Below are 14,929 nucleotides of genomic sequence, written 5' to 3'. Positions count from 1 at the left end.
ATAGAAGTATATTTTTAAAGAAACTACTAAAGAGACCAAATTTTGAGAGATCGCGTTGTACCACCTCTTTAATAAGACCTAGCATTGCTCTACTTCAAATTGGAATAAAATTAGGTGTATTATCTCAGCGGAGCAGGCATGTTTTGTATTATCTTTCTATGTAGCAATATATATAATTATTGCGTGTGTATACCCCTATCCGGGATAATAAATGATCAGTTAAGATGGTACAAATAGAAGTACTTGTCTCCAATTATAGATGGTTTCGGAACCTATTCGGTAGACATTCTCATAGTATACATCCACTGCGCGTGGTTCACAAGCCACCCAACCAATAAGTTAGCAAAATGTTATCAATGATTCTAAGTGAAGCAATGCATATATGCCACCCTGAAGTCGCTGTGTATGTTACAACCAATTACGCTTAATTATAGCAGTTTGATAGGAAAAATTACAATCCTTGCATACATGCACGAATATGCATGAAGGACGAAGCAACGGCCAAACTCGATTCTCGTTGCACCGGCCATTTCTTTCTCACAGCAAAATTTAGCTCCGTCCGTGTTTTAAGACCTCCCCCTTCTCTCTCCCTTTCAAAACCTGTCTGTAAAGCGTCCCGTGTATATAAATATATATATATTCTTCCTCTCTCCCATCCCCACCACCCCATCGCCCAATTGTACATATCATTTTCCTCTAGACCAAACAAACAAAAAAAACAAAAAAAAAGAAACAACAACGCCTCTCTCTGTAGTCCTCCCTCCATGAATCTCTGATCGGGGTGTAATGTGGTTTTCGCGCACAATGGCTCGCTAATTTACACATGCATCGTACAAGTTATGATGATGACGACGAGCAAATAAAGTGTAGTAATTGGCGGAGACTCACATTAAACACACCGATCTGGGTAAAAAAATTAAGAGGAATGGAGGTGCAGAGGATGAGGCAGTTGATGTTATTATGGTCTAGAATGCAAAGCGCTCGTGTGGCCCTCGTGGGTGGGAATCACACCGCCGCCCGGTTTTGTACTCGCTAAATTATTTTCGCTCTTCGTGTGGCCCTCTCCCTCTCTGTCCCAAAACAATCATTCATCTGCTCTCTTTTCTTTTTTTTTTTTGTTTTTTTCACAAGTCAATCTTTTACCTGTCCGACCGAATTAGTAGTCTAGAAATTCTCAAATTTGCACACAGTATTAATACCCAAAATTTTTTCGCAACAATGGCTATCAATTTGATCCAAGGCTTCCGTACCAAATGCCACCCGAAGCATGCTGCTCCAATCGGATTGTATCCAGATGCCAAGTACTTGGTTATTCGGATTCCCAATTCCAGAGCCTTGATCCTCGTTGCTCGTTCTTTGATCTTGGCTTTGTGCATCGCCTCACTCCCGTGGTTGAACTCACTCCTTCCCACAGCAACCACTTCTCTGCCTGAAATAATGAGCTCATCCGACGTGGTTAGTCTGGAGCTTCTGCCCTTGATCTTCCACGACTTGGCCAACGAAGGTCTATACAAGAAAGGCACACATAAAGCTGTTTACGTAAGCAACGGAGATGAAGAAGCTATCAAAGCATCTCAGATCCTCGATAACGATGATATTAATGAAATCGAGCTTATCAACTCCGACAAACAAAGCTCAACCCCTGAAAACTCAATCGACTTTGCCTTCGTCTCTGCCTTCCCTGATGCCTCAAAGTTTATCGAAAGGACCCTTAAAATCCATGGGATTGTCGTGCTTCCGCTCAGCAATGACGCCTCTAACAGCTTCAAGAAGCCTAACAACTACAAGATGGTGTACCTGAGGCGATTTGAGACGACCATTTTGGCAATGAGGAAGACCAGCACCCATGCAACCGAAACTTCATCCTCTACCACCACCTCTCCCACAAGGAGAAGGCTCTTGGCTGAGGAGGCAAAGAAGGAGGCGCTGAAGAAGCTAGAAGATGTGCTTCTAGAGCCCCCTAGAGCCTCATCTGGGAAATCGAGGCGGTACTTGAAGCGAACAAGGTACCTCCCAGACTTGATGGGTGACTCGCTCGAGAGCTACCCTAGAAGGGTTTTCATTGACGTAGGGTTGCCAGAAAAGGAAGGTGGAAGTGGGACGAGCTGGTTCGCGAAGAACTACCCTACCCGGGACAAGAACTTTGAGATCTACAAGATCGAGACTGTGACGGAGGATAGTTCCGGGAAGGAGGTGGTTCAGACCGGAATATCGGAGTGGCTGAACAAGAATGTTAAGGATGAGGAGTACGTGGTGATGAAGGCCGAGGCTGAGGTGGTGGAGGAGATGGTGAAGAGTAAAGCGATTCATTTGGTGGATGAGCTTTTCTTGGAGTGCAAGCCACAGGGACATAATCGAAAATTTAATGTTAGGAGCCGCAGGGCTTATTGGCAGTGCTTGGCATTGTACGGACAGCTTCGGGACGAAGGTGTTGCGGTGCATCAATGGTGGGGTTAGACAGAAAAAAGTTTCTGAGGCATAGAGAGAGAGCAGAGGGAGTTCCATGATTTCAGAGAGAGAGAGAGAGAGAGAGAGATGGAGAGAGAGAGGTAACAATATAGCAAGCAAAAACTGTCGTTGTTTTGTTAATGTTTTTTCTTTTTTGTTTTCTTTTTCGATTGCGTTTGTTGTGTTGGTGTGTACTACTTTGTATGTATGGGCGTAGAGTTCAAATAATTCGTCGTCATGAAGAAGAAGCTCTCTGAAGATCAATTGACCATAAAAGAAGATGAAGCGTTTGTGACACGAGGGATGGTTTCAATTGAAAGTTGGAGGGGTGTTATGTTATTAAACAAAAAAATCAAAACAAACAAAGAAATACAGAGAGAGATAAATATAGAGTGTGCTGCTGCTAATTCTTTCATTGATTTTTGGTACTTGTATCATTTAGTCATGATTCAGAGCTAAGCTGCCCAGATGTGTATGAATTGAGATCATGGTTTTACAGGCTAGTGAGAAATGTTGGAAGCCAAACAGTTTCCAGCAACAAGAAGAAGCCAACGGCTAGTTTTCTTTAAAAGACCAACAGCTAGTTCTCAAGCCAAGTCCAAAGAGACAAATGGAGGGGTGAGATTAAAACTGGGTTTTATGGTTAAGATTAGAACAGCACAAGGTTAGGTAGAGTCCTTTATCTTCTTTCTCAATGGAGATAAGATTGACGACTGTAAAAGGGACCAGAAACCTACCAATTTGATGATGCATATATGAATGTAAAGCTGCAATGTTGGGGAGCCGTGACTTCCTTTCATTCATATTCTCTCTGCTTTGATTTCTTACCGAAACACTGAAATTCCCTTTGATTCAAATACACAAATACAATACATTAACATGGTATCAGAGCCTAGAAAGCGATTCAAGAACTGATAGGAAGTCTGGATTAAGCAGCAGTGAGCTTAGAGCTCATATTTTCAACGGAGAGAACTATGACTTTTGAAGGATTAGGATGACCACCATCTTCAAGTCACAAGACCACTGGAAAATGGTTCAAGAAGGGTATGAAATTCCAGAGTCTGATGATGAGTTAGAGGATGATGAGGAACTCTCTGTGATTTGAAAAATATATTGAGAGATAATGAGATGAGAGATGCTAAAGCTCTGGGAACAATACAAGGGGCAGTTTCAGGTGCCATTTCCCCCCGAATATCACATGAAGAGACGGCCATGAGAGGTCCTGCAAAGAGAATACAGAGGTGACAAGAAGATAACCCAAGTAGAACTTCAATCTCTTAGACGTGATTCCGGTATACACGCATGAGAGAGGGTGAACCTCTTAATAGATTGTTTGATGCTGTGAACCAAATGACAACTCTTGGGGAAGAACTACCCAAGGAAAGACTTGTACAGAATTACTAATCAGTTTGACAAGACCCTATGATTCCATAGTAAAGTTATAGAGTAAACTAAGGACATTGACACATGCACAAGAAGTTATGGCTTCTTTGAAAGCTTTTGAGCAATGGCTAGAGAGGCATGCTGGTGCGCCCATAGAAAGGGCTTTTTAGTCCTTTAGTGTTAATCCTAGAGAGGGGATTCAACTGGTCATATAACAACTTCAAGCAACAAAAGAAAACATGGAAGGGGAAAAGTAAAAAATGGGAAGGAAAACCAAGCTTGCCTGTGAGAAATAATAGTGCATAAGGCACAAAGCCACTCTGCAAACTCTCTGATTATGATCATCTCGGTGTTTGTTGGTTCAAGGGGAAACCCAAATGTCACAAGTGTAAAAGGTTTGGTCATTTGTCCAAGGACTGTGGTTCTAAAGGAAATCAACTGTAAAATATGCGCACAAAGTTGAGGAGGAGACAAATTTGTTCTATGCTTGCAATGTCACTACCATTGAGAAGAATAAATGTGTATGGTACATTGACAATGGGTGCAGCAACCGTATGACTGCACATGAGTCTTTACTCATCAACATTGACAGGGAATTTACTGGAAGAGTTAAAATGGGCAACGGACAACTTGTGAAAGCCACTGGTAGAAGCACTTTGGTGATATATTGAAACAAAACAAGGAAGAAGATATATCAAAGAAGTCTTGTTGGTACCTGGGCTTGATAAGAATTTGTTAAGTGTAGGCCAGATGATACTACATGCTATTTTTAATTTATGGTGACTTAATGGTAGAAATCTTTGATGACAGAGGCTTGGAGAACTTGGTTACCAGGGTTTAAATGACAGTAAACAGAAGCTTTCCATTGTTACTAAGCTACCGCCAGTCTATCTCACTGAGAGCAAATGTCACAAAGACTACTTGGCTATGGCATAAGAGATATAGCCACATGAATTTTCAAAGTTTGAGAGACTTGCGGAAACTGGAAATGGTCCTAGGACTACCTGAGCTGCAAGAAGGAAATGAAACCTGTGAAGGATGTGTCTTAGCAAGCATCATAGAGATAGTTTTGAGACATGCAAGACTTGGAGAGCTACACAATCTCTGGAAATTATCCACATAGATGTTTGTGGTTCAATGCAAACTGCAAAAGTGAGTAAGAACAAAAAAAATTTAACCTTCATAGATGATCATACTAGGATGTGTTGGGCATATTTCATGAGGTATAAGTCTGAGGTGTTCAACATATTCACGAAGTTCAAAATGATGGTTGAGTTCAAAAGACCAACGGCTAGTTCTCTAGCCAAGTCCGAATAGACAAATGGAGGGCAGATTAAAACTGGGTTGTATGGTTAAGATTAGAACAGTACAAGGTTAGGTAGAGTCCTTTGTCTTCTTTCTTAATGGAGATAAGACTGATGACCGTAAATGGGACCAAAAACCTTACCATTTTGATGATATATATGTGTGTGTGTGTGTGAATGTAAAGCTGCAATGTTGAGCAGCCGTCACTTCCCTTCATTCTCATTTTCTCTGCTCTGATTTCTTACCAAAACACTGAAATTCCTTTTGATTCAAATACACAAAAGACAAAACATTAACAAGAAATCTCACAGTTCTCTCATAAATGAGGCATCTAAATTCATCTTCTTTTAATAATATTATATATGCATTTTATTAAGTTTATTAAGTTTTTATCAAGTTTATTATGTTTTATCTTGTGTGGATTTGTTCTCTAGTTTCACCAACCTTGTTGTGTTAAAAATGTTCTATCTTGCCTTTGATAAAGAAAGATTTGAGTAGGGCTGGCTTTCTTGCACAACATATTAACTCGACAAAAAATGACATGAAAATAACAGATTTGGGGTCAATATGAATCGGATCGTTATGGGGTCACATGTTAAAAACCGGTTAAAATAACAGGAATGACACGTAAATGACACGAACACTACCATTTGTCACGTCTTGACATTATGCATGACAATTTCTTGTATGACCCATTAACTTGGCACGCAACGACACGACTTGTTAAAGAGTCGTGCGGGTCGTTATCGGGTCACTTGTTAAGAACCCGTTAAGATAACGGCTTTACACAACACGATCTATTATGATCATAAGTATGACATAAAAAGGACGTGAATATGACAAACACGATCCATTTACCAAATCTAAATTTAAGACTCTAAGCCACTTTGGAGTTAGCCCAATAATGAAAGTGGCGGGTCGATGGGAGTCATTGTTCCAAACTCTTATAACCCAATAATTGTCAAGAATTTGCATTTTTGTTGAATTACTCAACGCCTTATTCTTGAGGCAAAAGAATTTAGTTACCCTCAATTGCTTGAGTCGTAATCAAATAGGGGACTCAACTGTAAGAGTAAATGTGAGTTGTATGTCAGTTGTTGTCTAACATTTTTAAATATTTGGCCTCTGCACTACCTTGTTTGTTTTTGTTACGTTTTATGGTTTGGATCACCAAAATTGTTGGGACGAAATTTGTAGTCGAAAATCTGGACAATTAATTGTTTGACAATATCAAACGCTTATGGCTTAGAACAGGTGACAAAGAAATTAAGACCTAGGATTTAACAAAAAAGGATAATCAAGCGAGTTCTTTTAGCTAAAGTTGCTTCTTTCTACTAATGAAATTTCTCAAAGCGATCTCAAGAACGAAAACACAAATTACTAACCTCGTTAAATTGTTGTGTTCTTTTAACCTAAATGGCTACTGTTATAGTTATGTGAACTCCAAAATTAGTTCATTTCAAAGCTCATCAAGTCACAATCAGAGATTCAGAATAAAAACTCCAATAATTAAGTTCTCTTTCCAGTAATTATTAACAGCTTACACACCATCTCCAAATTCAACACCAGCAGGGTGTTGAATTGTAATCTTGTCTTGGCCCAAAGATAATTGATCCGGCCCATACACAAAGAAAGATCCATGCACATGCTAGAGAATTCTAGCAAAGTTCAAGTTGGTGGAAGAGTCTAGAAGAATGGTGAGGATTCCACCAACATACAAGATTAGTGTAGATAATTCTAGCCTAGGAAGGTAGTGGAATTATCTAGATATCTCTAGCATGATGTTTTCATGCTTCTCCAAGGTTCCATCCATGCCTATAAAAGGAGAAGGCATCCACACCATTTGGAACAACCAAGAGAGCAAGTAGCAAGAAGTGAGAGTGTCAAGTAAGAAGTAAGAAGAAGCAACAAAGCTTCTAAGAGTGTTTGAGTGTTTCCTTTTGTACTAAGTTTGTGAGTGAATAAAAACCTTGTGTAATACTTTGAGAATTCTTTCTTTCTCTTGCCTATCAATTCCGCTGCTGCGTTACATTTTTCTTTGTGAGATAAACATCTCTAGAATAGTGAAGCATTTTTAAACCCCAACACAGGGCTTATCCTGCATTTTTATTTGTCACAAGCCATCACCTATATATATTGCATTGCGACAATTTAAATACAACACAAAGAGACAAAACACCAGAAACCCGACGTAACTAGTTAATTACAACTCTCACGAGCAATGCCAACGACAGAGTTGGCAACGTCAAACAAAATTCTAAGGTTCTGCTGCTGCAAATTGGCTATCACGTTCAACACCGAGTTCACATTATTGGGAGCTGCCGCCATCGCTAAGCAAGCCAGTGAGCCTGAGCTGCTGTGAATCAAGCTGTTCTCCAATGGCAGTGTCAACTTCAACCCCGTGAATTGCAACGTAATGGCTGGGGCCACAACTTCATTGGTGGCAGAAAAACAAGTGTCAAAGGCTCCCAATGACGAAAATGTTCCATTCACTTGTTTTCTAAATTCGTCGCGGAGTGCCGTGTAGACGGGTGGCACGAATCGAGTTATGACTGTGCCCGAGTCTATGATTGTTCCCGCCCCGGTGTTAGGGTTGAATGCTAGAAGATCTGGGGAAATCGGTACGAGAACCCGGCCCACACTGATTCCGGTCAGGTTGACATAGTACAGTGACGGACGGCGTGGGTTTCTTAGAAGTGGGGTGGTCCGGATTGACTTGGGCTGGCCTGGCTGGCCAAGCTTGAGTGACCCCGAAAAGTAGTATGATTTGAAACTTGGTAAACAATACGAAAACACACCCGAGTAGAGCGACCCGGATTGTGAGAGTAACGACATGGATCCGCGACCCAGGCCTAATAACCCTTGAGAAGGGACGGACCCACCCGAGATGGAATTGATGCAACCAAAAGAGTACTTGGGAATGACATCTTTACCTAATCTCAAAGCATCTTGCACTAAGGTGGCAGAAAATGATGAATCTCCACCGTACGATTGGTTAAAGAAGCAAACATTGGTCCCAGTAGACCCAGTGGCCGGGCACGAGAGTCCGCGAGCTTGAGCACATTCGGGCACTGAGCATTCAAGTGACCCATATGTGCTCGATGAGTTGGGTGAGAAGGTGGTAGAGGAGCACCCCGTGCAGCCGGAACATGGGGCCCAAGTAATGTCGTTGCTAGTGTCTAGGACCATGTTCATGAGTTGACCCGGGGTACCGAGCTTGAGCTGGACCACGTAGTTGGCAATGTTGAGGACCTGCTGGCCTGAAGCAATCGGAGCAGAGGTGGTCTTTTGGGCCACTAGGGTTGACAAGTAGCTAACCCTAGCTGGATCATTGGAGGCCATGTTGAGGACAGTGGTGACCAAAGAGTCTGTTTTGGGTGGGGAGAAGGGAGAGCATTTGCTGTAGGTGGGAATGATGGAGAGGTCATCGGAGCCGTCAGATTGGGAGGCACAAGAAGGATCAAGGGCTTTGGTAACAGAGATCAATAGGGCAATGAAGAAAAATGGGGAAGTATTCTTCAAGTTCATGACTGGAGTCGAGATAAGCTGAGGAAAGAAAGCTCGTAGTGTGCGTCAAGGGTTATGAGAGCCAAGATATATATAAAGTTTGGTGGAGTTAAATTATTGCAAGCAATGCATCCCAAGAATTACTGCGAATTTATAAGTTAATATCCTATAAAATCATGTGAAAATTATGGGGACCATTGGTGAGAATACACCCAAAAATGATGAGTTTGGAGGATGTGCAGCTTATGACAACTGATCAGTTCATATGCAGGATCCCAAAACAGCAAAGCTCTCTGATTGGTCCAAAAGAAGAATGTCGTTATTTAGCAGAGTTCAAACCCTAAACTTCAACCTCCATATCTATCTGCCTGAGAAAATAGAGGGGAGCTACTGCTACTTGGTGAATTTCAAATTTCTGAGTGAATCTCAAATATTGCGTCGTGTGACCTAGGATGTGTTATAAGTACTGCACAAAACATCAAATTACATTAGTCAAACTAAGCGAGGAAGTTAGACTTTAGGTTTAGGGTTCCTGATGACATTATTTCTTTTTAACTTATTTTCTTTTTCGGAAATAAAGAATACCTAACGTCTATTCGATGTCCTAAGGTGAAATTTGAGTGGATACAATCACTTGAAAACCATACGTATGAGGTAAAGTTGAATGTTTTCACATCTGTGTGAATGTTTGAATCTAAAACGTCTGAGTTTACAGTTCGTTTCATGTTCAATTTAGGTCGAGTGAGTTTTCCATTAACTTTTAACTAATGAATTGTTGATCTACTTCATTAGGTATGAAGTCATGGTATTTTATGAACCCATTTTGACATCCAGCTCATTAGCAATTCAATAGCTCATTAGCAATTCAAGTCGTATGATTTTACATTTTTAAGTGTGCAATGGATATAAGAAGACACCATTGGAGGGGTTTTGGATAGCAGCAGTGGATGACAGCACCATCTTTGCTTACTGTCCTTACTTGGGCCGATCCCGAGATGCGGTCGGTCACGGGGTTAAGAAACTTTTAGCCATGGCCCGGCACCGGCTCCACTAACATGCTTGTGATCGCCCAATTAGTGTTAGTGTCTTCTAATTTTGAAAATTTGAAAAAATAGTCAAAAATTGGATCATTCTAGCCAACTATTGCAAAATATTATAAATCTAACCAAAACTTAATATGAAAATACTACGATACCCATCCTTAACTAAAATATTTGCAAACCTATATCTTTTCTATCTATACTTTGCTTTAGTCAAGGACAGTCATGGGGCGGGCAGTCATGCTCTGAGCAGCAGATGACCAGAACACAATTATAGGCTTGGGGCGGCTCATATCATCGTAGACGATTGGAGGTTTTACTCATCGAGATCCATATGATTGCACCTACCCATTGGCGGTAAAGGAAAAGCCAGACAATTGCTCTCCAAAGTACTCAACCCTAACGTTCGTCTGATAGAATTAACACCTGTAGACCTAACGGACTGGATAATTATTCTCTTTCTAATCTCAGCAGAAGCTGATTAAGGTAGGCATATTATTTCCAAAGACCCATTTATATTTTGACACTCAGTTAAATGGAAAATGCATTCTTTCTGCATAAGAGACTCCCTCAGCTTAAAGGGAGAACATAATTTTTAATTGACAGGTAATATAATCAGGACATCAATGTCGAGCTCTTCCTCAAGTTTAACAACCTTGTTAATTTCCTCCTTGATGGCTTTGACATATTCCTCCTCAGAAATCCTGTGGAAAAAAAAAAAACAGAAGGGAGTTTTGATACGTAGTCAAAATTTGGACCATGAATAGATGGAGATGATATATTTTTGTAATTAATTTAGTTTAAGAAGGGTATTGATGTACTTTCACGTCAAATTTTGGTTAGAATTATAAAAAATAATAATGGTTGGTTAAAATTCAATTCATAGTCAAAATTTTGTTTATTTTTCCAAATTTCCCTTTTAACTTTGAATTTTCTGACAGATGGGGAGATGGGGAACATGCACATGATTACCCAATTAGTGCGAGTCTCTTTTATTTATTTATTTATTTTTATTTAAAACATTCAATCTAAATACAAAAAATAAATAAAAATACGGAAAAGAACAAAAGATTGGGCAGAAATCACTATCCAACTCTAAAAATGTGAATATGTCTTCCTACAATTTCTAAAAAGATTTAAAAAAAAAACAAAACAAAAAAAAACTAGATATATATAGGTAACGAGTTGTTGTAGCGTCAGTCAATAGTTTGCACTTGATGCTATCACAATCGTTGCTAATTCATGGCTCGCAAACATTATATGTTAATGATTGTTCTCTCACAATTGATACTATTCCAATATCTAGCATGGTTAAGGGAAAACAATCATAAATGTCAGAAATATACTTTCAATGTTCCTATTTCACTCTTCGTATAATCAATCACATGAGAAGCAAGAAAGAAATATTGAAAGACATACCCCGATTACATATAAGTTACACTTAATTAATTTCGAGTTCCATAAGAAATCTCACAATACTCACAAAGGTTAGAATCGAAAGAACACTTTTTGTGGCTGTGATTTTATCACTTAGTTTGTAGTTTGGCACATTACCCCACCATACTCACGAGATTACACTGTTAATCTCAATTACTTGGATGTCACAACAATTGTTTTCATCTTCAATGGAAAGGGTTAAAGGGTCAAAATATGACATGATTTGAAGGAAGAAAAAAAACCCATCACTAAATGAAGATTGGGTTAAAAATGAATTAGTGGAGCTCACCAAATCAAAACATGGCCGAAAGGGCATCGGGTTGGCCAAGTTTGGTCTGATACCCAGCCCGTTTACTTGGGGTCACCAATAGCAGATGCATATCTAACTGTCAAATGTTGAAACAAAACCCAATCCACGGCGCGTGCTATTACTGAATTGAATCATTGTTCATGCTCGCTCATTGTTCTTCATCTCACAAATTGAGACAAAATTTCCAAAGTTTAACTTTTGGAGTTTCATTGATCACATTAGCCGAATCAAACACCTCAAGAAAAAAAATGCTAAAATAGAGCTTCCTCGGCCTAGTGAGAGACACGAAGCTCGACGACTAGTCCTCTTTTTTAATTCGTGAATTTTGGTTCAATTGTTTCAAAAAGAGCAGGCTATGCTTAGCTCATTCGATTAGAGATAGTAGATGAATATAGTCTGACACTATTTATCAAAAAGTAATTTCTTGCAAGGCTATAAATCTGAACAGAATTATATTTAGTCCATTCAATTAGAGACGGCCACAGAAGCCAAAACCAAAGGAAAAAAACATAAAATTGCGAATAGGCTCCAAAACCACAACTACAAATACAATCCAAATAATAACAAATGCACAATGATTTGGATATTTTTTAGAAGATGCTCAAGTCAATTATAAATTTCATCAGTACTCGCTCACGAGACCCTTTTCTATTACTTTTCTACAAACGCCACAGAAGGTACAAAGCATACGGCAGCCAAGGTTACATGCAGTGTCGCACACTTCACACATGATATGAATCATGAATTATGAAACGATGTGACTAAAATTTTTACTATATACTCTGGTGTATAATATTTTTCAGAAGAATGAAGAGTTAGATGTATAGTTAAATATCTAACAGGTAAGAGTTTAACGGTCACAAATATCGATAAATAGTACACACCAATGCATACTAGAAAATTCGTGAATTAACTTTTGTGATCAATATATGTAGGTCCAATTTTATGTCTATGATTGAAAGAATGCAATCTCTAATGGAAGGGTGCATATGTTACGCCTTGATCTTGACATACGTCTATAGGATTAACATGTGGCGCTCAGGTGCATGGGTGCAAGGAAATACAAATAAGAACTACTGAACTGAAATTCACAATATTTACAACAAAATGTAACTAACGCTTACTAGGGTGACAAGCCCTTAGGCTCCCAAAAAGACAGTCCAAAATAAATACCAAGGTTCTAAAAATCGTTAGGTGCTAGTCGGGCGGCGGGCAGGGGCCTAACGCCTAGGCGGCCTAAGCGGATTTATGTAAATTTATTATATATCTTGTAAATAAGTGTGTGACAGTCCGTCCCGAATTATTCGTACCGTAGGTGTGAATTGACGTTTTTGCCCTTGGTAGGTATTTGTTATTTTGGGTGGTTGTTGTGTTGTTTGGCTGGTTGCATCTGGACCACACACTTACCCTCATCCTTATCTCCTTCCCCCGTGTACCTTCTCTGTCTCGAACAGTCTCTCTCTCTCTCTACTTCTCCATTTGTACGGACGAGACCCAAAACCCTTGTAAACGTTGCAGATCGAGGTGGAAAATTATACCCTTGTGTTCGTGAAGACCATACGAGTTCAACCATACCAATTTCAGGTAAGGAATCCTTCGATTTCACGTCGAACCAGGAATCTCCGTTTTGGTCACTGTTCATGCACACGTGAAATGTTGTTTTTCAGAGAATTTGAAGCTTATAGGAAGCTTAATAAGGTCCTTAGGAAACTCGGGGTGGTTCGTTGGAAGGATTTGGACGTCAGGATCGTGAGTTGCAAATTTGGCTGATTTTCCTCGAATTTCTCCAGCGAGATCCTGTGATCTTTGAGATTTCAAACAGGTATAACGTTGTTCTACTCATCTCCATCTTTCCATTGGTGCAAATTTCATAGAAATTGGTGAAGAAACGAGTGAGAAACGAAGATTTGAAAATTTTCCAGTTTTTCGGCGACCGGCGATTCGCGGGAGAATAAGACGGAATATTCCGTTAGTTTGGACAGAATATTCTGACGCTGTCAATCAGTTTTAACGGAATCTGTTAGGGTTTAACAGAATATTCCTGACGGTGTTAACTGACGCCGTCAGTGTGCCTGGCACGTGGCCACGTATGGGAGGCGCGTAAGGCCGTGCCCTCGCAGGCGCGTGGAGCCTCGAAAAATTATTTTAAAATTATGGGGATGTTTGTGAGGTTGAGTAGATCACGTTGATGTATTCACACACCCCATTTGAGCATTGTATGAGAAGTTATTATGTAGTTTTGGTTATGTGCTTTAATTGACATTTTTATAGTTGTTTCGCATATAGGTGAAACCTATCCCGAGGACGAGCGCAGTCACTCAAGGCAAGGGGGTTACGACCCTTCCACATATCAGTGAGTGGGCTTTTGGTTTTCCGTATATACCTATATACTTTTGGTTTTTCCCAGAAAATGAAATGGAATGTTTATATGTTTTAAATGCCATGCATAGCGTTTGCATATTTATTTATGCATTAGTAGTTGCATATATGTATGTTTGGTGTTGCAGACACGCAGGTAAGTGACAAGTAAGTTTATGGTTTATGGTTGTGAATTAGTGGTTATGTGAGATGCATAGAGAGCTCATAACTTGCACCCCCGGTGTTAGTGCTCCCGCCCAGAGTAGGGCACAGTCTTTCACGTGATGTTCACCTCCCACACCACACGCTCATCTTGGATCCAAGTTAGGTGCACAGTCCTGTCGTACAGACCACTATAGGTGGTTCCGACTCATAGGTGACCCGCAATTATTCGCCCAGTCTTCATGTGATTGTAGCACTTGAGCTTATTTATTTACACTCAGTTCTGTCGTACAGACCACTTTAGGTGGTTCCAACTCGTGTGCAGGTATAGTTAGTGAGTTGGGGATTTGAGCTCTAGATTCAGCTGTACAGGCCACGTTAGGTGACTTCGGCTGACATGTTACATTGCATTGATTGACATTACCTGGGTTACTTATATTTTATGTGGAGGCATTCGACATGGCATATTTTTTAACATGTTTTTGATATATGTGTATATTTTATTTCTAGCAAACTATACAGGTTTTACGGCGAGGGGTTAGAACTTTTGATAATGAAATGATTTTGAAACGCTTTGTTTTTGCCCACTCACATTTTCTGTTTTGCGCCCCTCCAGGTTCTAGTTTGGTTTGCTCTTTTGGTGGTTTACGAGGAATCCACGGCTTATCTGATAGATTATCACCAGTGTAGGACCACATCTGGGTGTGTTTAGCTAGTGTTTGTTCCTCTAGACTGCAATAGGCTTTCTGTGCTCTGAATATTGTTTGTTACACTTATGTGTAGGACCACATCTGGGTGTGTTTAGCTAGTGTTTGTTCCTCTGGACTGCAATAGGCTTTCTGTGCTCTGAATATTGTTTGTTACACTTACACTTGCACTTGTAAGTTAACTACATTGTTTAGTAGTTTGGTTTTTATTTATTCGTACTTTTATTTTTATATTTTGCTTCCACACTGTGCACATGGCTACACCACCCTCA

At 40.0% G+C, this 14,929-nt stretch overlaps 2 protein-coding genes and 1 long non-coding RNA gene across 3 annotated transcripts; 2 read left to right on the top strand and 1 right to left on the bottom strand.

Moving 5' to 3' along the window:
- The first annotated feature begins 606 nt into the window (after window positions 1–606).
- LOC137717154 (uncharacterized) lies at window positions 607–3,251 on the top strand. The gene has a single exon (XM_068456457.2). It carries the CDS (start codon window positions 1,219–1,221, stop codon window positions 2,455–2,457), a length of 1,239 nt encoding a protein of 412 aa, XP_068312558.2. The 5' UTR covers window positions 607–1,218; the 3' UTR covers window positions 2,458–3,251.
- A 3,988-nt stretch (window positions 3,252–7,239) lies between these two features.
- On the bottom strand, window positions 7,240–8,740 carry LOC137716781 (aspartyl protease AED3-like). Its single transcript, XM_068456161.2, has one exon. It carries the CDS (start codon window positions 8,662–8,664, stop codon window positions 7,336–7,338), a length of 1,329 nt encoding a protein of 442 aa, XP_068312262.2. The 5' UTR covers window positions 8,665–8,740; the 3' UTR covers window positions 7,240–7,335.
- A 4,115-nt stretch (window positions 8,741–12,855) lies between these two features.
- LOC148694626 (uncharacterized) lies at window positions 12,856–14,145 on the top strand. Its single transcript, XR_015965139.1, has 3 exons — window positions 12,856–13,014; window positions 13,098–13,252; window positions 13,717–14,145. It is a non-coding gene; the product is annotated as an uncharacterized LOC148694626 (long non-coding RNA).
- Window positions 14,146–14,929: the final 784 nt, after the last annotated feature.

This window comes from Pyrus communis, chromosome 8, assembly GCF_041283825.1.
Source record: "Pyrus communis isolate YQ-2024b chromosome 8, ASM4128382v1, whole genome shotgun sequence".
Taxonomy (NCBI): domain Eukaryota; kingdom Viridiplantae; phylum Streptophyta; class Magnoliopsida; order Rosales; family Rosaceae; genus Pyrus; species Pyrus communis.
The sequence above is the reverse complement of the archived record's forward strand: the minus strand, read 5'-3'. Positions and strand labels throughout refer to the sequence as shown.

Bases quoted from the DNA above. Each gene is read 5' to 3' on its own strand.
- LOC137717154 (XM_068456457.2), top strand. From the start codon at position 1,219: ATGGCTATCAATTTGATCCAAGGCTTCCGTACCAAATGCCACCCGAAG.
- LOC137716781 (XM_068456161.2), bottom strand. From the start codon at position 8,664: ATGAACTTGAAGAATACTTCCCCATTTTTCTTCATTGCCCTATTGATC.